This window comes from Alligator mississippiensis, chromosome 4, assembly GCF_030867095.1.
Source record: "Alligator mississippiensis isolate rAllMis1 chromosome 4, rAllMis1, whole genome shotgun sequence".
NCBI classification, from domain to species: Eukaryota; Metazoa; Chordata; order Crocodylia; family Alligatoridae; genus Alligator; species Alligator mississippiensis.
In genome coordinates, this window is record NC_081827.1 from 92,425,573 (window position 1) to 92,448,536 (window position 22,964).

General features: G+C 41.2%; 1 protein-coding gene across 1 annotated transcript in view; it reads right to left on the minus strand.

The window, feature by feature from the left end:
* Positions 1-630: 630 nt before the first annotated feature.
* Positions 631-22,964, minus strand: part of SLC17A8 (solute carrier family 17 member 8) — a 43,008-nt gene continuing 20,674 nt past the window's right edge. Inside the window, exons 4-12 of the mRNA XM_014595043.3 lie at positions 21,719-21,833; positions 21,089-21,176; positions 15,338-15,424; positions 14,407-14,546; positions 10,717-10,866; positions 9,614-9,746; positions 7,345-7,455; positions 3,021-3,148; positions 631-2,416 (exon numbers count right to left, since the gene is read on the minus strand). Of these exons, the coding sequence (XP_014450529.1) occupies positions 2,078-2,416; positions 3,021-3,148; positions 7,345-7,455; positions 9,614-9,746; positions 10,717-10,866; positions 14,407-14,546; positions 15,338-15,424; positions 21,089-21,176; positions 21,719-21,833 (1,291 nt within the window). The 3' untranslated portion in view covers positions 631-2,077. The remainder of the gene's footprint in view (positions 2,417-3,020; positions 3,149-7,344; positions 7,456-9,613; positions 9,747-10,716; positions 10,867-14,406; positions 14,547-15,337; positions 15,425-21,088; positions 21,177-21,718; positions 21,834-22,964) is intronic.

Genomic DNA, 22,964 nt, shown 5'->3' on the forward strand with positions numbered 1-22,964 from the left:
ATAGCAGTTTTTGAGAAGAGTCAGCTTAAGTATTGGCATTAATAGATAAAATCTCTATTGAAGTGAAAATGGAGGTAGATTACTGACAACACCAGAGGATTTGTCCCATCAGCCTTCATCTGTTTGGTTAGATATGCATGATCTAGACTAGATTTTGCTGGTTATGAAAACAACAGAAAGAGAGTTCAGCTGGCCTCTTTGATCCAGATTCTATTCCACCTATTGGTCATGCAAGTGGATTAGACACTTAAGCGTGATTGTAGTCCATCCTGTTCAAGTCCTGATGATCCACTAATGCATCTACTTTTACAACACACTGTCATCTTACCCTTAACAATGAGTCACAAAAAAACAACATGGAAAAGAAGGACCCAGTTGCCTTTTGTATAAACATTTTTTTTCAGGGATTTGTTCCTAATAGATCAAATAGAACCTTTATGTCCTAGAGGCCCCCTATGCCTCTGCTGTTATATATGGCAGGAGGAGAAGTCATCCATGAATCATATGGTTGCATATGGATGGACCTACAGTACACAATTTCACTACAACAACACAGCAAGTCAGTGTTCAGAATTACTGTAAATTTCTAATCTAATCATATACATTACATTGGCTTTACAAAACACAACAGAATACTGCATAACAACGCTGAATCATCACATAAAACATCACAGACTAGATGGGATAGTTTTATTTGATTTTACTGAGACATTAATCCTAAAACAAATGAAACCATATTTTACTGAAATTCTTTTCTCAGTTAACAATATTATTGCCACAATGAGCCTTTGAGTGCAGCTAATGATTTTAAATTATATAGCATGCTCCATTGTAACCTGGTAGATTCCAACAATGGTAGAAAATGTCTAAAACCATTTTATAATATTAAACATGTACTGATGTCAGAAAGATATTATTATTAGAATATCTGATAATGGGGCATTTCTTTAAATAGAAACCCCTTTACACCTAATATGTACTGTACCTCATGCACAGTAATGGAGAGACAACAGCAGTACATAGAAGAGGTTTAGACCCAGAACTGCAGACTTCACTAATGTAAGTCATTTCATCCATGTAACAAAGTGCAGTTAGGGGGAGATCTATAAGTCTATCCAAATTTAATCCTAGAAAAATATATTTAAAGCACTTTACAATAATGTACTGAGTGAAAAGCTTATCCTGACAGGACTACAATGTCCTTTCATAAGTGGAAATAATATTACATCACTAATGATGAATGGGAAGATGATTTTTGTTTCAAAAGTATTTTCTTCATGTCAACACAAAATCTGTGGAGGGAAAAACCTCAATAGTACCTATTGTATTGCCTTATCCAAACTGCGTACATCCTACATAAAAGAACAGGTAGTCAGTCTCCTTGAACAAAGCACTGCTGGAATAACAGCTTCAGTGATCTTGGTTACATATTCCTCTTTCCACTGTTGAATGACTATATGTAACAACATTTTTAAAATGTCACGAGTTTTCTTTTCCTTCAGCTTTGATTGCTCAGTAGGAACCTAAAGTTTGACCATGTATTAATTGATTCAGCCACATCACTGCTTAATACAGCATCAAGATCCCTAAAGAGTCAAGGTACAGAATCCATTTATGAGAATGTTCTTCAAGGATGTCCATGGCCAGACTTCAGGTCAATGAGTTTCCTTGTGGTCACACATGATAGCAGCAAGAACTGTATTCAATCACCATGAACCCCCAAATCCACCATAGCTTTGTCCTTTTTCATATTCAAATTATATGAATTTGAATTGCCTACTCCCACAACAAGACACCTGCACCAGTGTAGAACACAGCTGAAGCTCATAGGGTCTGCATTAACAGGGGTTCCTCCAGTATGGGTCTGGTTGCAAGAGCCAGAACAACATTTGTCAGATCTCCCTTTTATTAGCCCTTTACTATACAACAAGGAGAAAATTACTACATATTACACCTAGCCATTTGGCAAGATTTTCCATGAATGAATAAGAAAATAAATATGGATACTGCCTGCTTTGGGGGCGGTTGCACAGAAGGGGCTGGGGCACTTGCCACACAAACCATATATTTTCAGGTATTATGACAGATCTTGAAAATTTCTATTTTCATAATGATAGGAAGTCTGTTCTTCTATGTCCTGTGTTACCTGCTTCTGCTTTCCCCATTCCTTTCTTGCTATTTCACTGTTCTGACTAGTAGCGCCGTACGTTTTCTTTTGATTAACAAAAGTATCACTGTTCAATTCCGTTTCTTCAGCCAATTCATCTTGTTCGATGATGCCACATTTATCTTCACTGAGGTTTTCAGGGTCAGCCCATTCTTGCTTCTCTCCAGAAGCAAAAATAGCATAAAAAATCACTCCACTATAGTGCACAAGGGCCGCTATAAGGAAGACATTTTGCCATTCTTCACGAGTCTGAAAGAATGATATAAAGTTTGCAGTGAAAAATATATGCATGACTGGATAAGAGCAAGAGTTAACACCTATTTGTGATTACTGTCTGATTTCTCAGTTTATAGATAAAACATTTTAAGAAAATAATTGTAAAGAATATTTATTTTTCCTCCATTATGACTAATAAAATATCAGATGGAATTTTTCTCCTTCCAGTGGGATCTCTCTGCAGAATATAGAGCACTCCTGGAGTTAGAAGGCTACAGCCTCTACCTTAGGTGTTCCTGTGAGGTGGCAAAACCCACCTTAGACCAATAATGACTTTGAAAACACTTTACATTACACTGCAGAGAATTTCCCAAATGGATCTCACTTTTAACAAGGGGTATTTTCCAAATTGCTCCCAGGCTGTCAGCAAGGGGCATAATATAGCCCTAACCCAGTGTTCTAGTGGAATTTTAGTGACAAATGTTCACACCGTGATATCAATTAAGGATTTGCCCCCTACCTTTTACCTGAAGATCAAGAAAAGACAAAGAAAGAATTAGATTTTCATAAATCTCTGAAATGGTTGTATTCTTATATGTCATTCAGTCCTTTCTAGAAACATTTAAGGATGCTTTACCTTGTGTTTAGTCATCGCACCAACAATGAGTGGACACACCATTCCTGACAGTGTCCCCACTCCATTGGAGATCCCCATGAGAATGCTGGCATATCGGGGAGCAATATCTAAATGGTTGACATTAAATCCTGTACAAACAAGAGCAACAATGAACAACTTGATTTCACAGTACAGTGATAATGTGTTTTTTCTACGTGTGATGTGGTTAGAGAAAGAATAGGGGAAAGCGAAAACTGTTCCTTTGCTGTTATTAGCAAAGTAAGCTGAGCTTCATTCCTTTATCCCATTTCCTTCTTCTTTAAACCTTTGCACCTATACCTTTGAGGCATCATACCAAAGAAGAAACATGGTATTGCTTAATTTGACTACTTGATCAATTCAAGCATCAGTGCTTCTGGTCTCCTCTCCTAGGAAATGGTTTAGGTTGTTGCCGTGTTTGTCTAAGGATATAGGCAGACAAAGTTCCTTGGGTGAATTTGATATCTTTTATTAGACCAACCCTAATGGTTGGAGAATAGTTATTAAGCAAGCTTTCGGGTTCAGCTATGGGAACAGCTATGGGCACTAAAATGGCCCCACAGTATGCCAACCTTTTTATGAGCCACCTGGAAGAAGACTTCCTCAAGAACTGCACCATCAAACCCTTGCTGTACTTACGATATATCGATGACATCTTCATCATTTGGAGTGAGAACCTGGAATCTCTGATTGAGTTCCACCAGAAATTCAACAGTCAACATCCCTCCATCCGACTTTCTTTAGAATACTCCAACACTGACATCCCCTTTTTAGACACAAGGATCAGTATCCAGAAGGGTAAAATACAGACCACAGTATACAAGAAACCCACAGACCAACATACATATCTGCACAGAACCAGCAATCACCCAAAACACACCAAAAAAGCTGTGACATACAGCCAAGCCCTCAGATACCACCGCATCTGTACTGAAGAGAACACCCGGGATTGCCACCTCACCAATCTTAAAAAGGCTTTCACCCAGCAAGGACGCTCCTCCAGAGAGGTAGATTGCACGTTTGAAAGAGCCACCTGGATACCATGTGAAGAACTGCTGCAGTACAGAAGGAAAACACCCACAAATCGCACACCGCTGGTTATGACCTATCACCCATCCCTTGAACCTGTACGGAAAATCCTCAAAAAATTGCAACCCATATTAGAAAAAGACCCTATTCTTAAAAAGATCTTCCCAGAGCCACCCATCCTAGCCTTCAAACAAGCACCGAACCTTGCCAACCTCATCACCAGAAGCAAACTTCCTCAACCCCAGAACACACCAAAAGGATCCAGACCGTGCCATGACAAGAAATGCAAAACCTGCCAACACATCTCCACTACCCCCACTATTACTACACCCCACAACAGAGCCATCAGCATCCCAGGATCTCACAGCTGCACCTCCAGGAATGTAGTATACCTCATCCAATGCACCAAATGCCCTGATGGAAGATATGTAGGAGAGACCAGACAACAACTGCGCACCAGAATGAACGCACACCGGAAATCCATCAAAGACAGAAACACCCAATTACCGGTGGGGGCACAATTCTCACAGGAGGGCCACTCTCTCTCCAATCTCTCAGTCCTGATCCTCAAGGGAAACTTACACAACACTTCCCAGAGACGAGCCTATGAGCTCCATTTCATCAACCTGCTGGATACTAGAGATCAGGGACTAAACACAGACATTGGATTTTTGATACATTACAATCTGCCTGGCAACTGACTCCCCAGCCCAGCCCAGCCCCTGGCTTCTTTACTTTTCATTCCATCCAGGAAGAGCACACACCAACTGCTGAAACTTCCTTAGCCTGACGAAGGGGTTTTGAACCCGAAAGCTTACTTAATAACTATTCTCCAACCATTTGGGTTGGTCTAATAAAAGATATCAAATTCACCCAAGGAACCTTGTCTGCCTCCTAGGAAATGTGCACTCTAAACTGATATTTTACTTAAAGAATTAATACTGCATAATTTTGATTTTCTTCTATCCCTTAATGTAGGGACCATTTTTCAGAAATCTCTCTCTCACATGGTTTAGTGACATTTTACCAAAATAACAGGCAACAGAGTATAAACAAGTAGCAAGGTTGATTATACTTGCTGTAGATTTCTATCAGATAAATATATTAGAATGCGTCAGAAATTAAAACAGCAATTAAAGTGGTTATCAACTATTGTAATACCACAGATTAAAATGGCTATACATATGTGCTACATGTGCTACATATTTCTCTGCAGAATATACATATGTGCTACAGAAAGCTGCAAGAAGCCATGTAAATTCCAAGCAATTTTTTCTCACAATCTAAGGATATTGTGACCTTGAATGGTTGAATATTAACCAAAACAAAACCTCATCTCGAGAAAACTCATCGTGGCCCCCAGCGTGTTACACCTAAGATGTGATTAACCACTTAATCACATTTTAAGCAGTTACCCAGCCATGTATTAATGTAATGAATGCAGTCTTAAAAGAAGGAATAAGCCACACAGTTATTACACAGAATATGTCTAATAACTTTATGTCTGGCTCCTATCACACCGTTATTTGAATGTGTGCCCAGGCTGATTGGGGCTATCAGTCTCCAGAGCGCATGGGAGCCCTTGACTCCATTCACTCCCAAGGCTGAGTGTGCCAATCAGCTGATTGCTGCTCCCAGCCTTGGGGCCCATTGGGGTCAAAGGCTCTGATGTGCCCCTGAGGCTGGGAGTCACAATCAGCTGCCACTCCCAGATTCAGGGGACTCTCAGAGCCCTTAACTCCAATATGTCCCCTCAGCTGGAAGCAACAGCAGATCAGGGCTCTAGGACACAGCTCGAGTCAAAGGCTCCACTGTGCCCCTGAAGCTAGTAACCTCATCAGCTGACCAGGGCTCCCAGCCACAGGAGCTTGCTACTTGCTGGTGTAGGGGGAGGCCAGGATCAGGACACCAGGCTCTTCCTAAACCAGTAATATGGTGTGATGGGATCTCATTCTTAATCCCATAATCATGCCTCCTGCTATGCATGTGTGGCATGGCAGGAAATGAAATTGTGGGGATCACGCATCAGATCCCATTGCACCTTTAACTGCACATCTGCTAGGGGGCTTTTTGGGAAGTATCTGGAAATCCTATGCTCCAGACCTTCTGCTAGTGGTACCAAGACATTTTTCCCCCATGAATACATTATTGGCTCCTGTAGTGAAGGAATGAGAAATGGGGCCATGGGGGGGAATTGCTTTCTTCTGAAGCATTGGACTAAAGGAGGCAATAGCTGACGGAGGGAGTGTAGCTTGGATGCACTGGTATTCCTGCCAATGCTTAAAATTTGTCAGGGGCTGTCTGGAGGTGCTTGCTCAAACATTTAGGGTCAAACTGATCACCAGATTTAGGTTTGGGAAGGAATTTCCCCTCCCTCCCCCCCCCCCCCCCATGTTGTGCTGACAAGGAACACTGGTTTGTGTTTGGCTTTGGGGCTTTGTTTATTTCCCCTCCTCGTCCTTTGTAGTCTATAGGGCACAGTCCTCTTCTTGGATCACCTGAGCACATTTAACCTAATATTCTGCTACCGCAGTGCCAGGGCATTGGTGGTGCCTTTGCCTCCTGTTCTTTACTTGTGACACATTGTAGGGATTTTTTTCTTATTTGAGTGCTTTGTGACTTTGGTGCATGAGAAATGTCAGAGTGCACAGTCCTTTGGATCCTTTTGGAAAAATGACCCAACGGAATCCAATCCAAGGTTCTAACAGGAACTCTCCAAGCTGATTAACAGGAATCTCTGCTTATCAGAGGTCAACATTTTAATAGCAATGGTGTCCAAACAGCTGCAGAGCTCAGTTGGGTACTAGATGGGCCCATGAAGTTAGGGCAAGGAGAAAACTGACAGCTAGGAACAGGCAGCTGAGAGGAATGCAAAGACTTTCTACAAGTGTCAGAGTTATGGAAGGTCTGAACGATGGGTTAGAAGAACAAACAGAACCAAAGAAGATCAACTGGGAATTATACAAATCATCTTAACCTAGTTTTGTATCAGAATATTTGACTAGTTAGTTCTGTATTCTGTTAGAGTTAATATAATAAATGATAGCAACCTATTATTCTTAGATAAATGCATGTTGTAATATGAAGAGTATGACGATATTGTAAACTAAGGGTGAAAGATTCAGATTCTCACAAACTCTACCTCTTGTACAATGTATTATACAGCAACTACAATTATCAGTATGTTGTGGCAGGAAATAGGAACTCCCCACAAGCAGCCATGACTGCCACATTAGGAACCAATCCAATGAGAAAAAATTACCAGGTGAAGATTTACCTGAAATAGCAAAGCCGCTAAATCCTACTGCCAGCACCAAAAAGGAGATAGCCACACCTTTTGTATGAGAGAAACCAACTACCAAAAGCAAAGTTGCTTCCATGCCAAAACCTGCAATGAAACACAGAAATAAATTTAAGTCTATAAAAGATATTGATTAAAGAGACAAGAAAGCCTAATGAGCTAAAAGAGTGAATTGCCTCCATGCATCATAGCTACCACTGAATCCAGTTCCCATTTGTTGTGGGCTTGCAATAACATTTTAATATTCAGGGTTTGTGTGGGTGGGTTTTTTTAATTTCTTGTGTTTTCCCTACTGTTATATAAAAGACACAAACAACCAATAAGGGAAACTAATCCCCAGATTATACAAAGGGAACTGTAAAAGTAACTATGTTCAAAGAGCTGTCAAATGTGAAATTAAAAAAAAGGGGGAGAAAACCTCACTCCTCTAATGCCTTTCAGTGATAGTGTTCTGAAATGTTCTTCATAACAGCAGCAAATGAATATTTTTCAGACAGAAGAGTGACACTAATATTGATAAATCATCAAGTATCACAAGAAACTTCCCCTTTCCTATCCATAGTACAGTATTTAAATTACTTTATTCTTTTCTATTTAGTGCCCCATCTCTCTGAAATCCATTGACAACTTATACACCTCTGAGTGACGCAAGTTTCTAATTGTTATATGGTAGTTTGGAGCAGCTCCTGGAGCTCTTAACCCCAAGACTGTCTACACTAGGGGTGGGCAAAATGCAGCCCACAGGCCAGATGTGGTCCGTCAGGCCATTCTATCCAGCCTAAAAAATTTAGAAAATTAATATCTATCTGCCCTTGGCTGCCTGTCATGCAGCCCTTGATGGCTTGCCAAAACTCAGTAAGTGGCCCTCCACCCAAAATAATTGCCCACCCCTGGTCCACACACTAACACCTTAAAGTGGTTTTAAGCACTCATTATGCAGCTCAAAGTTCCACTAAGCCAGGGCAGGTTTCTCCCCGATTCAGATGACCCAGCTCCTGTTTCATTAAGGTTTGGTCACTTCCTACAGAGGTGCTGCCCAAGTTGAAGTCCTCCAGTATCCCAGGATCTCTTGCATCAATAGAGCAGGAAGAAGTCTGTGCTGGCTCACCAGTCCTCTAGTGGCAACTTACAGCTCCAGCTCCTAGTCCTGCCCCTGCTCACCAGGCCTCTAGTAGCAAGTCACAGCTGTGCAGGTGAGGGCCAGTCTGATGAGGTTTCTAGACTAAGAGTGTGACTTTTCCAAACTCCAAGCTACACTGAACAACATTTGTGTGGCTCACAGCATAAGGTGCAACAAGGCCCAGCGCCAACCTGCTTGAAGGAACTTCCAGAAACTAACTTCTACCTTTCTTAAGAATTAGTGTCTTTCAACTTGTGACATAACAATTCTTCATCTGCCTCAAGTATTGGTGGAACAGAAGCAGCTTCCAATGATCAGTTATTTTAAGAGTGCTTCCTTAAGATGTAAGGGCAAATTCAGACCTCCCCGAGGCAAACAAATCTTCATTTACATCATCCACTTTGTACTTTGCATACTAGGATAGAAACAAAAGAACTCCCAGACCAAAATAGTTTCAAGGCCCATGACGTCAGTTTCAGAAAGTGCTTATTTTTTCAATTCAGGGACCAAACCCCTTCCCTGCCCCACCATATTTTTTTTGTTGACCCAGAAATTTTTTTCAGCTTTCTCACTAGAAAAACTAAACACCCCTAAAAAATGTATTTTTAGTGAAAGATTATTTGTTTATTTTAACATTCTTGTGTATTGTTCTTACCTTCAGGTGTTTAGTTGACTGGAAATAAATTTAGCTAACAATGCATAATTTTTACAAGTTAAAAATAATTGTGAAAAAGCTGGAATAAAATACTGTAGCTTTTCTGTTGGTTTTTTTTTCTGTGAATATTCAACTTAGAAATTCTGCATAGCTTTCAGGTGCCAGATACTTTCGTTGAAAATGTACAGACACTTCAGAGGAACCTTTATGAAAAACTATATCTAAAGGGGAAAATATTTTCTAGAGACCATAGTTAATAGTCTTATGTATCTACAAGTTTCCAGTAAGGACTGACCACATGAGTAAAGATTTCCAGAAGAAGAAGATCTAACAGCATTGCATCTATAAAGACTGGATTCGGAAGGAATACAATTAAGTTGTCTCTTATTACAGTTAAATGTGAACAAAGATGTGATCTTCACCTAGATTCCAGTCTATTAATATGATTTATCTACAGAATTCAACAGTACCTCCACAATTCATGACTTTTCTTACGGTGGTAGTGGTTAAAATCTTCCTACTTTGTAACAAGTCAGCTAGCTGCCCTCCAATGGGTACAATAATTGTCATGACCATATGAGGAACTGCAGACAAAAGGCCAACCTGAAATTAGACAAACAACTGTGTGTAAGCTAATGTCTTCCCTCATTTTCTTTATCATTTTTTCAGCAATATTCTCCCTGTAGAATGTAGTTTTTGAAATATGAATATTAAGATGAAAGATTCTTAACTATCTGTCTTATAGGAGTTGCCATTCTGGAGGCTGGTGAGACCACCACTACACACCCTTCCCCCAAATCTACCCATGTGGGTGCATATGTTAGTCTGGAATGACAGGCAAAATTAGAATAAATAAAGCTACTTATTTTTTACAGCACTTGTGCCAAGGACAGTATCAGCATATACCCATAATGTTGTGGCTACCATTGCTGAACTGGCAACAGGAATGAACCAATCGCAAAGAAAGTGGTGCTCATTTTGGCCTCAAATAAATTGATTATTTTTCAGAATTACGCTTGTTTTCAATTTAAAAAAAATATATAACCTGTGGCTTTAGAAACTAGTAGGATTACAGTTCTTCTGGAACAGTTACTTTCCAGTCCTCCAAATTCTGACCTTGTGCAGTCCTATGAGTTTTTGCATAAATCGTCCATCAACCTAGAATTTAATCTGGGGGTTTCTAATACTTGCTGTGCAATTAGAAAAAGGAGAATTTGAATGAAAATTATTTTATGAGTATACAGCAAAGCTCCTACTATTAATTACATGTGTGCTTATGTTCGTTTTATGTATGTGTTTTCAATTAGGTGATTCTATTTTTTTCTTTTTTTCTACTGACAGGCTCTTTCTTAAATAAGTTGGTCTTTTTTAGTTCTTTGTTTCTGTTTATAATTTTATGCTAATCAAGTGGCATTTGCTATCAGAAATTATATTTAAAATTCAAGGATACTAGAAGAGCCCAATCCTGCCCGCTGATGTGAATTATCATCTACCCTTGTTTCAACAGGAGTTGGGGACTCGGCACCAAATGGGATCAATCCCAAACCACAAGAGGTTCAAGTCCCATATTTACCTTACTTATTGCAAATCCAAAGACCTCTTCAAAGTAAGCAGGCTGACTTATAAGCAGCAAATAGAAGGTCCAGCTTCTACAAAAGTTTGCCACAATGATTGCATAAACTGGCATTGAAGTGAAAAACTTTTTCCAGGGAGTACTAAATCTCTAAAAAAAAAAAAAAAAAAAAGGAAAAAGGAAAAAGACAAATTTAAAGACTTTTTTGTATAGGTAAAAACAAGGACAGTACCAGACAGCTTGATTTTCTTTTAATTTAATTTTATCCCAGTGCAAAGTCCATTAACGTCAGTGGAGTTGCTACTGGCTTGCTTTGGTGCAAGCAAGTAGAAACAGCTACTGGATTTGCATTTGAGAGAAGGTTTTCCAGCTATTCAACATACAACTACTGTTCTGTATGTTACAGTTCTATCAGCAATATTTTTTTGGTGCTCTGGGACCCCAAAATAGTATGATAAAGTAACTTGAGGGAAAATTAATATATTCCACACTTTCTGGTATGATTTAATCTGATGACTTCCATACTGACCATATTTTGAAAAAGTGTGTTCAGCTAGCTCTGGGCAGTCAAGCATGAGGTAACTAAGGGTGTCTGTACATATGCTCTGGGGTGAGGGCAGGCGGAGGCTCTCAGGTGCTTCCACAAGCATTTTGAAGCACAGGGACACTGAATACACAAGATGCTGAGACTGCTGGAGCATGCCACCAGTCTGCTCTGACGTGTGCTAATTAGTATGCATCCGAGCAGGCATCAGGCACATGTGTAGGTGCCCTAACTGACTGAAGGGTGCCAATTTAGTTTAAATTGTGATGTGAATAAAAGAAGTCCTTGGTAGAAGACAAAAATTTACTCACATGTGGTTACTATTTATGCTTCAATGATCTATACTGCAGGAAACAAAATTACTTCAAAACCATGCCTGGTTCATAACAAAACTCAGCCAAAAGAAAAACTACTATAATCCAGAAATATATTTTTTTTCTTTATAAAATGGCAACTATCTTATGTACCTGTTCAGTCTTCTTGCTAAAGCCCAGTGTGTGAATTCTGCATGATTGTATATAGGCTTGGACCATTAATATTAAGCCTTGCATCTTAAGGGAGAAATTGTGGACTTGGACATCATGTGTAACTGAAAGGGTGCATATCCAAAGATGACTAACATTATCCAGTCACTATGGCCAAGTGCAGACATTACACTTTTTCTGGTTTAGGTGGTCAGAAACTGATCTAAAATTGTAACAGAACAGAAGTTCAACACCCATAAACCAGTTTAAAAATGACCTGGATGGAAGTAGTATCAGATTTAATTGGTTTAGATTAGACTGGTCTATCAAACTTCTGTCCCAGATCCCCTCCTGACTCAAGTTAGGTTGCAGTCCCCCAGCATCCCAGCAGCCCTTTTGGTTTCTCCATTAACTCCTCCTCACAGGACTGGACCCATCCCTACACTGTCACAAAGCTGAGGTAGCAAAGGCTCTGCTCCCTAGGCTGCATCCTTCCTGCACCTGTCCCCTGGGCTGGGTGGGGCAGGAGGCCCCACAAACCTTGCCCCCCCAGCAGCCAGTATAGCTGGGGGGGCATGTGGTAGGGGCTTCCCCCCTCCCCTGCTGCCTGACCAGCACAGCTTCTCTCCACAGCCCTACCCCACTACCAGCTGTCACCAGAGGGATGGGAGGAAAGCGAAGGCAAGCTAGAACAGCTGGGGGGGACTATGTAGCAGGGGGAGCTCTATTCCCCACCCCCCACCTGACCATCTGACAGCTGCAGGCAGGAGCTGTGGCTCAAAGCCACACAGCTGTCTGCTGCAACAGAAACCAGGGATGTGGGGTGGGGGAACGGAGTCCCCCACCATGTGAACCCCTCCAGCTTCCTGGCTCAGGTGAGGGTCAGGCCAGGTCCACACAGCAGGGGGTCCACTCCCTTCTCACCCCTAATTCCCAGTGCAGCAGACAGCTGCATGGCTCCTGTCAGGCCAGGAACTGGGGGTTGGAGGGAAGGAATGGATCTCCACCTGCCCCCACCCCCCCCAGACTTGAGCCAGCAAGCTGGGAGAGCCCACGTGGCAGGTTCTTTGTTCCCCCATCCCACCCCCAGTTCCCAGTACAGCAGACAGCCATGCATCTTTGATCCATGGCTCCTGCCTGCAGCTGTCCGGTGGTTGAGTGGATGCAGGGGGAGAGGCAGGGGAACAGAGCCCCCCCCACACACACACACACTTTGCGGACCCAGCCTGGGCACCCCAGACCTGAGCCAGTAGGCTGGGGGCCCATGTGGTGGGGTACTCTGTTCCTCAACTCCTCTCCCCCTGCCCATCCACCTGACAGCTGCAGCCAGGAGCTGCAGCTCAGAGCCACACAGCTGTCCATCGCTCCAGGAACTAGTGGTGGCAGGGTGGGAGCAGAGTCCCTGCCACGCAGACCTGGCCTGGCATGCCCATACCCAAGTCAGCAAGCTGGGGGCCCTCATTCCCCCACCCCCTGCCCCCAGTTCTTGGCACAGGGCTGTCATGTGGCTCCAAGCTGTGGCTCCTGCCTGAAGATGTCAGGAGGTCAGGCAGGTGGGAGAAGGCGTGGGGAATAGAACCCCTCACTGTGCAGCCCCCCCCCAACCTCCCCCCAGCTATTCTGGCTGCGGGGGTGGGGGGGGAGCAGATCCACACAGTAGGGGCCTCCACTCCCACTCCACCACCACCACTGGCAGGCAACCACTAGCAGGGGAGGGCAGGGCTAGGGAGAGATTTTGTGCTGGCTTCCCACCCTCCCTGAAGCTGACAGCAGGAGTTTCAGGGTGGGGGGGTGCTGGCAGTCAATCAGGGATGGCCCCTACTTGGATGTGCTTGGCTGCCCTTGGCAATCTCCAGCACTTTGGGAGGTGTATGGCAGTGCTCCCCACCTTCTGTTCCCAGCCAGTGCAGGTATCTACTTGCCTCCCCCCACCATAAGGCAAACATATGTTCCCATCATTCTTGATCCAATCTATGCAGCTTAGAGATACCCATATACTGCATTTAGCCTATGACTTTTAACCAAATCCCTGAGATGCAAAAGCAAGTTTGGGCTAGTTTGTTACAACTGTTCAGTAACAGAAACCAGGAAGAAAAAAGTTATCAAGAAATAACTTTTGTTATAAATGGAGGGAGCCAGCTTGATTGCAGTATGAATTTTGGTCTTAGGCTTCCAGGGTGTTACTAGTAACAAAACTAAAAATGGTATACAATTTTAAAAAATTGGAATATTTAGGATTTGTCTAGACTATGTCAGCAATGGGTCTCAGGGAGAAGAGGATGGAGCAGGAGGGCACTCCTGACTGCAAAAAGAACTTCTATGACATTAATAGACAGAAACAGGAACCTCTGGAGTCAGTCCCTGGTCCAGATAACTCCACTGACATCCTTTTTTGTTAAGTTAGTAGGATTGCTTACATGTGAGATCATAATGTGTCTCCTTAAGTTTAGGTATGATTAGGACCCTAGAGCTGAAAAGACACTGAATTGTGCAAGTGGATTAGGTTTCCATATTTGAATGAATGGGCCAATTCCTGTAGTCCTTACAGAAAAAAATCCTCCCACTGAGATCCAAAGGTCCATCAAAGTTCTAAATAGTACGTCTATCACTGAGCTTATGCAAAGTTGCTATAAATGATCATCAAAGTCTAGATATTCTCCATCCCTGGCAAATTCTACTTACACTTGCATTAACTAAGCCGGCTCCTTCACCTATACTTGTTTCTATGTATGTCCTCTCTTCATTAGTTATAGTTGGATGTGCTGCAGGACTTTCATAGGCATGCAAGAGCCAGAACATGTACCAAACAATCCCAAACATTCCTGTAGGGGTAGAAAGAGTTGATTTTCAAAATCTAATAGGCAATGCTTAAACATTTAATACTAGAGATCAGCATTTATCGAACAACCAAAATCAAATCAAATTTTGACACAAAATCTGTATAGGTGACCATGGAAAAAAACCAGATGTGTAGTTATATTGCCCTATAGTTGTATAGGGCATCTAAATATCTTATCGACATGCTGCAATTATTTACCTGGAGAAAAGGAGGAGGCAGAAATTTAACTCTACCTGGGATTTGCTTGTCAAAAATAGGTATGGTATAGAAACAAGTAGAGCAAGCAGATCCTGATGGCAAATTCTGAGGCAAGCTCTGTGCAAATGATTCCACCTCTGAAATGGACTAAGGGCAGCGAATATTTAACCCTGTATTGTACAGTTAGATCATTACAGTGTAAAAACATTTGCAACAGATTACCATGATATTCTATTAATATATATTGGATATTCAGTACATTAAGAGCAAGCTTAAAACAAGTAAATAAATATCAGAAACAAAGGGTTTTGTGATAATTTCTACCCAAAAACTTGTCCAACATCTCTCTGAACTACACAGTTGGTTCAATAAAAGCTATCACCACTAAACCTTGCTTCTCATACATTTCCTTGCCTATCATGGCTACAACAACAGTCCAAACCTACTAGGAAAAATACACTATTTTTTTCAAAAGCTGAACTATTTTGATCAATATTTTATAAAGTTGATTTAAACCACAGTATTTACAATATCAATCCAATTGGGTGGGTTTTATTTTTACACTATATAACTCACCATAAATATAAAAGACTGATGACCATCCTATATACTGTACCAATACTCCTGCCAATGGCATGGCCACCACTGCACCTGCATAAGAACCTGAAGACCAAAAGGAGTAGGAAAACATATCAGCTATGTTATGTGATTCATGTACGGAGGATTTAGAACAAATACATGTATTTAAGCCCAGAATCCCAAAGTTTGGGTTTGAACAAAAACAGTAAAGAGATTACTATGTAGCAGCATCTACTGAAATAGGTATTATCCCCAGTATACATATGGAAGAAATGAGATACAGAAAAGTTAATAGTACAATGTTAAGAAGTATTAAGCAGTGAGAGAGCATATTGGCTGTACTTATACTGAAAAAATCTTCTATCATCGTGCTATCTGAAAAACTCTAACATTGTGAACAGCAGAGTCCTCATTTAGACCTGCTGTGACTACATTTATCTCTGTGTTGTCTTCATAACATCAAAAAATCAGATGGCTGGGAGAATGAAAATCAGAAACAGGATGCGTTATTGCCTAAACGTCCCAGACAGATGCTTATCCAGCCTCTTCTTGAAAACTTCCAATGAAGGAGATTCCATAACTTTCTGTAGTTTGTTCCATTGTCCTATCACCCTTACAGTTTTTCCTAAGATTTAATTTCAACTACACCCTGGGGAATTATATGCCCATGTAATTTTGTGTATAAAAGGCATAGCCACACATAATTGCATAATTTTGCATAATTTAACCCTGACAGGCTCTGTGCCTCCACCTCCACAGGGCTCCCAGCACTCCAGGTGGGAGCCCCATGTGGAGGCACCGAGCGCAGTGGCACACAACTGGACACCTGGTAAGTAGGAAAGGGAACTCCTTCCTGTGGGTTGGGGCATGAGAGTGTGCTGGTGGGTGTGGGTTGCATGCCATTGGCCTGGGCTAGCCAGTTTCGTGCCTCCACATAGGGCTTCCAGAACTCTAGCAGGAAACCACATGTGGAGGCACAGAGCCAGCCCAGCCCGATGGCAGGCAACTCCATGCCTCCATGTGCACTCTCCCACTGGAGTGTTGGAAACCCCACATGGAGACATGGAACCCACCCAGCCTGATGGCACATGGCTCCTGGTCTGCATGCCATTGGGTGTGGGGGGCTCCATGCCTCCATGTGGGGCTTCCAGCACTCCAGCTGGAAGCTGCATGTGGAGACGCGGAGCCTGCCCAGCCTGATGGTGCGTCGCCCCTGCCTGCAGTGCCACGAGTCCCATGTGCTGGCACAGAGCCAGTCTGGTTTGGTATGAAGGTGTGTGCCAGCAGGCTGGATTGGGCAGCTGCGTGCCACCATGTACAGCTCCTGGGACTCACCTGGAGCCATGCACTGCCAGGGGCTCTGCCTGCCACAGCCATGAGTGCTGCGAGGGCCTGGAGCCTACTGCTGCAGTGTGGTCTGTGCACCATGGGGGGGATGTGTAGCAGGGGGCCCTACGCCCACCCACAAACCCCACACACTCCCATACCCACACCCCCTGCAAACCTCACATACTCCCATACCCACACCCCGCACAAACCCCACCACACACACCCCTCCACAAGTCCCACACACCCCTCCACACCCACCCTCCAACCATACAAAGTACCTGCATATATTTCTAAAGACCATTCAAATATTGTTATATTTAGTTTAATTGTAAGAAAAAAAAGTAATTATTCATAGTATTGAATTTTTCTGAACATAATTCCCTGAGGTGTACTAAACCTCCTTTGCTTCAGTTGCAACCCTGTGCCTCCTATGCTGCCCACTAGAGAGAGCAGTTTTTCCCTATTCCATGAACAGCCTTTCATGCTTGAAAACTGGTATCATTCCACCTCCCTGCCCTGCTTAGTTTCCTTTTCTCCCAATGGAAAATACCTACCTCTCTCAACCTTTTTTCATACAGCTTCTATTCCAATTCCTTTATTACCTTTCTTGATTAATTCTGGAACATTTCCACTTTCCCTACATCCTTAAAATACAGTGACCAATACTGCTCACAATACTCCTGCTAAGACCTAAGCAGTGGTGAGTAAAGTGGTACTATCTCCCTCCAGATTTTATATAGAGTACCTCTTTTAATGTACCAAAATTACATTTGCTTTCTTTTGCAATAGCATAATATCGCTGACTCATGTTGATGTTGTGATCAACCAAAACCCTTCTTAGCCATACCACTGTCTAGCCAGTTATCCCCAATCCTGGATGTACACATCTAAGTTTTCCTTCTTGGGGTGTCTCATATTCCTTTATCTTTTGCTGAATTTCATTTTGTTGTCTGTAACCCAGTGCTCTCCATTTTCAAGATTCTTTTGAATTCCAATCCTATCCTTCCATTTTTGTGTCACCTGCAAACATGACCAGTATACTCTCTATCCCTGCATCCCAGATATTAATAAAAATGCTAACAGCACTAAGCCAAGAAAAAACCCCTTTGGAACCCAACTTGAAACATACAGCCACTCTGACATTGGTCCATGTGTAGTTACTCTTTGCTTGTGGTTATTCAACCAATTATATATCCTTCTAACATGAAATCCATTTTGCCCACATTTCCATTCACTTATGAGAAGGTCACATGGGACTGTATCAAAAGCCTTGCTTAAGTCTAATTATATTCACCTCAGACATGAAATTAGTTACCTTAACAAAGAAGGGGGTGGGAGGGGCAGGGAATCAAGTTGGTTTGGCATAATTTATTCTTAACAAATCCATGTTAACTCCTAGTGATCATCCCTTTCTCCTACAGATGTTTACAAATTGGCTGTTTTATAAATTTGCTTTAGTTATTTCCCAGGTATTGAAGTCAGGGTGACCAGCCTACAATTCCCCAAGATACAATTCCACTTTTTCCTGCTTTATAAACATAGATAGCATGTTAGCATGTCCCTGAGGACAACTGACATCAGCAACATGAACAAGCAGCTAGTATAAATGGTCAATTTTCAACATGGCTGAAGCAACACAAGTACAATGTGCATAGGCTCCAGAATAGGAGTGGTGTGCTACATATTTGTTTGTGGCCTGGAAAAAGACATGAGCGTGTAAGTATAAGGACAAGGAAGCTCCATTGAGATACTATTGAGAACTCATGTGGAGTTTGGTGTCACAAATGAGAAAGATTACTAATGAATTATTCCAAGAGGTGAGCAGATTCAGTTGTTCACTGTTCATTTGGCACTAGTTCCTACTACTTTGTTAATAAAATAACCAAAGTAGGGGTTATTATCAGACACACAGAGAGCATGTTGCTCCAACCCTCCTTGGAATAATTTATTAGCAAATACTTTTATCTGTCACTACTCAACCCAGAGTTTTGTGACTAGTTGACATGTTTCTCACTTACTTCTGAAGAAATAACTAAACAAAATGCAAAAAAACATGATCAGAGACATCTGGAATGTATTTGGAATAGTGGTTTCCTAAATTTTACAGTCATGTTTATTTACTTTTCCAAAATAAAATGGGGTGATCCACAACATTCAAAGGGGACAGTGGCCTACTAGACTTGGTCAGCCCCTTCCCATCCAAAGCAAGGAGAGTTAAGTGGATGGAAACATGGTGAATTCAGGCAGTCAGGATATTTTGGAAGAGCAAGTAGCAAATGTACAGTGACTACTGTTCTTTGAATACAGCTTGAAGTAACAGCCCTGTACATTAGGGTTACAGAACCGAAGGAATAAATTACATAAGCATTCGCTAACCTCTATTGTGCAGGACACAAGGGAGCAGTGACAACTTCCAGCTGCTAGTGCCACTGGTGTGACAGTGTGACTATGGTGGCAACTGCTGTTTTTCTGCCCCCCTTAACCTCCACCTTCAGTACTTGGAGCTGCTGCCCTGGTCACTCCACCTTAGTTATGTTACTGGCTATTCCTATTCTATTGCATAAACACGAGGTTCTAAAGGGGCAGTAACAGCAAAGACTGATAGCTGCCAAGAACCAAAAGAAGCTGACTGAGGTTACTAAAAGAAGATGGAAATATCTAGGAAAACAGGAGCAGAAAGGAACCCTACAACTGACAGGGCAGATCAAGCTAAAGCAATAAAAGGCCTTGAAAGATATGAGAGAAACAGAGACAGAGCTCAGCAAATGCCTGAACATGTGATATCGTGTTGTGGTTCAGAGTGTAGAGTGACTTCAGGCAGTTTTCAATAAAATTTACATGGAAAGCAGAACAAAAAAAACAGTGAAGTCTTGATTTTTATTACTGGAATTGTAAGGATAGGAGAAAAGAAGAAATGCTTCTTGTCTAGTAAGGAGTGAAGTTGGAGCACTCAGCTTGCTGTCCATTATGTTAAAACTCTATGAGATGGTGTCAATCCAACCCTGACTTCAAAGAGCTCCAGGGAAATTCATGGAAATTTAACCTCCTCTCATAATTCTACTAGACTCCTCCTGTGGCAGCCTTCTGCAATTTCCCACAAATCATTTCTCCAAGGAGGTATTCTGAGAACAGTGGGATGGGCACCAAAAGGATTGCGCAGTTACAACAAGCTAGCAAGGTACAGGCATGAAAAAGTTTTTGTAGAGTAAACTGAAGCAGCATGGGTGATAGGCAAAACTCAAGTAATCTCCAGTTCAATCGGCACTGGCTTAGTCCCAGCAAAAGCATTGTAATCCCCTCAAAATAAAACACATGATTAGCTGAGTTGGTTCATCACGGTAAAAGGAACATTTACCAAATGAGTAAAAGAGAAAAACTGATATTTTTATCTAAGATCTGTTTAAACCACCGTCAGTTTGTTGTTTCTTGTATGTATATATATTTTAGACAGGTTTGCACCAAAGAATAAGACATTCTGATTAGAATACAGAATGATGTAGATGAAGTGGGAAAATGGTCTGAAATTAATTAAATTCAAAGTCCTGCACTCAGAATTCAACAATTAAATGCACAAATACAAATTAAGGAAGGCTACAATCCTGCAGATAAAGGACCTGAGAGTTATAATGGACAACAAGCTGCATATGAGAGTCAGCCATATGTTATTGTTGCAAAAAAGCCAATAGCATACTGAGCTGTATTAGGAGGAGAGCCTCTTGCAAGTCAGGAGAAGGCATTCATTTACTCTTCAGCACTGGTAAGTCCTCACCTGAAAAACTTTTAGTCACTATTTTTCGAGAGCTATGCAGACAAACTGGAAAGAGTCCAGTGGAAAGCAACAAAAATTATTATAGGTCTGGCAATGTACTTACAAAGAAAGGCTGAAAGAACTCAAATTATTTAGTCTGGAGAAGAGAAGATTGTGGGGGTACTAAGAACTATCTTTAAACACCTGAGGAGTAGTTAGAAATAGGATGGAGATAGACTATTTCTAGTGGACACAAGGGACAGTACAAAAAATAACCATCTTAAATTGTAACAAGGGACATTTAGGTTGGATATTAGAAAAAAAAAACTTTCTAAGTATAAGGATGGCTAAGCAGTGAAACAGATTACTTAGGTTGTGGACACCATTGGGACATGTATCTGATGCTTTATATAGAAATGAAGAGGGGGTTGGACTAGATAACCTCCTGAGGTTCCTTCCAGCTCCATTTTCTATGATTCTATGATGCACTCACTTTCAGAGTTTCCTCACCTCCCAACTCAACTTCATGTCAATATTTAGGAGGTTTACATTTCACTTTCAAGTCACATATTTTTTATAAAATGGTAATAAATAGAATAAAAGATTTCTAACATGAAATACAAATGAAGTGCAAACACAGAGTTAGAAAATCTAGATATCAGTAGACTTACCACAAAAGGATGTGGTCGCAAGCCTGCTTCTCTCCAGTGGAGGGGCCCATTTACTCCACATCCCATGGCATGCTGGATAGGTCACACCCTAGCAGATATTTCATATACACGTCACAGGATGTTATTTTATTTCACTTTTACTATAGACAGAGGCTGTTAATTTCAAACAGTTTAATTACTTGTCAACATTGGGAGGAGGTGTGGAAAGAGTTAATGGTGAGGAGCTTTGCTGGTTGTGTACAATGACTGTGAAGTTTTTTGAAGCAGCACAGAAGTGGTAAGGTGCCCTGGCAAAAATGTTATTTGCTATTCAGTGTATACAGTGAATGATATAATTAAATGCAATAGATGTACTTTCATTTACATAAACCCAGTGCTTTTATTTTATATCTAAGACTAACTGAAACATGTAAATCAGCATAATTCAAAAATCCTCATCCTAAAAGCATAAAAAAATGTTCCAACGACAGCCATTTCCTAATAAAAATACTCATTATATACTACTTCTGCATGAAAAATAATTACATGTGAATTATTTAGAAAACCTGAATTAATCATTTGCTGACATTACAAAAATGAACTTTCAAAAACTAATAACTATTATCAGCCCCAAATGCTAGGTGCACCTACCTCGACAAGACCTTGTAAAATTCTTACAAACATAACACAGCCATAATGAACTCTTGCTGCAGAAGGGATGAACATATTCAGAGTAGATGTTAGGAAAATAGCTGCTCCAAATACCCTGTGGGAAAAAAGCAACATGAATGTGGATATAATTATTGTTCACCAGACCAAGGGGACACTGGAATAATGTCATGCTATATTTGAAAAGGAGTCTTTACACTGAGCCAAATTCAGTCCTGACTATGAAGGCAACAGTTACAACAGTCAAGTTGATTCCAACCTTAAGTTAGATCCCCTATTGCATATAACTATTCTTCTCTGCATAGAACAAGAGTTTCACATACACTTTTAAAATGGTACAAAAGAAAACTATTGTTTTTACTTCTACATCAGCATTTCTCAAACTGGAGTCCTGGGACCAAATGCTAGAGGTTTGTCATGAAGGAGATGGTTACATAAGGCATGATTTAAGACATCTTCCTTATCTGAGAGAGTTTAAGTATATGCTTACATCTTATTGAAATCAAGATTTTAGCATCTGTTTAATGTTAAGTATTTGTTTAAGTGCTTTCCTAAAGCAAGGATAACATTGGCTGTTTTGATTTCTAGATGCTAATTTGCTTTAGAAAACAGTTTAAATTGTATTCGTTTCCTAATGTGATTTTTCTATATAAGCAATTGCTACAAGGGAGAGTGTCTACAAATATGAGCAATATTGTTGAGTAGTCAACATTAATAGTTTCATAGTTGTTAGGGGCTGGAAGGGACCTTACAGATCACTGGGTCCAGAATCCCTGCACATGGGCAGGAAAGGCTGCTGGGATCAAATGACCCCAGCAAGATGGATGTCAAGGCATTTTTTGAAGAAGAGTTCAAGGATAATCTAACCCAGCATTCATCTAAGTCTGACTGTGAGTTCTTTCAAGCAGGTGCCTGATCTTTTCTTTTTGAGTTTAAGTAAAGAGCAGTGCACATTTACTGCATCATATACATAATAAATGACAGTAACAATAGACATGGAAAATAACTTATCTTGAACTGAACCATGAGGCCATCATTTCCTACTTGGAACAAACTGAATGTTTGCCAGTCTCCAGTGCCATGGTACATTTAAAGTTACAGTACATAGTTGCCCATTTGAAAACCCAAGTTGTCAGCAGGCATAGAATTGGAGTACCTGGTCCCAGTGCTATACAACACATACATCTATGGCTTGGGTCAAGAGATCTCCTGGAGACTTTCACCAATT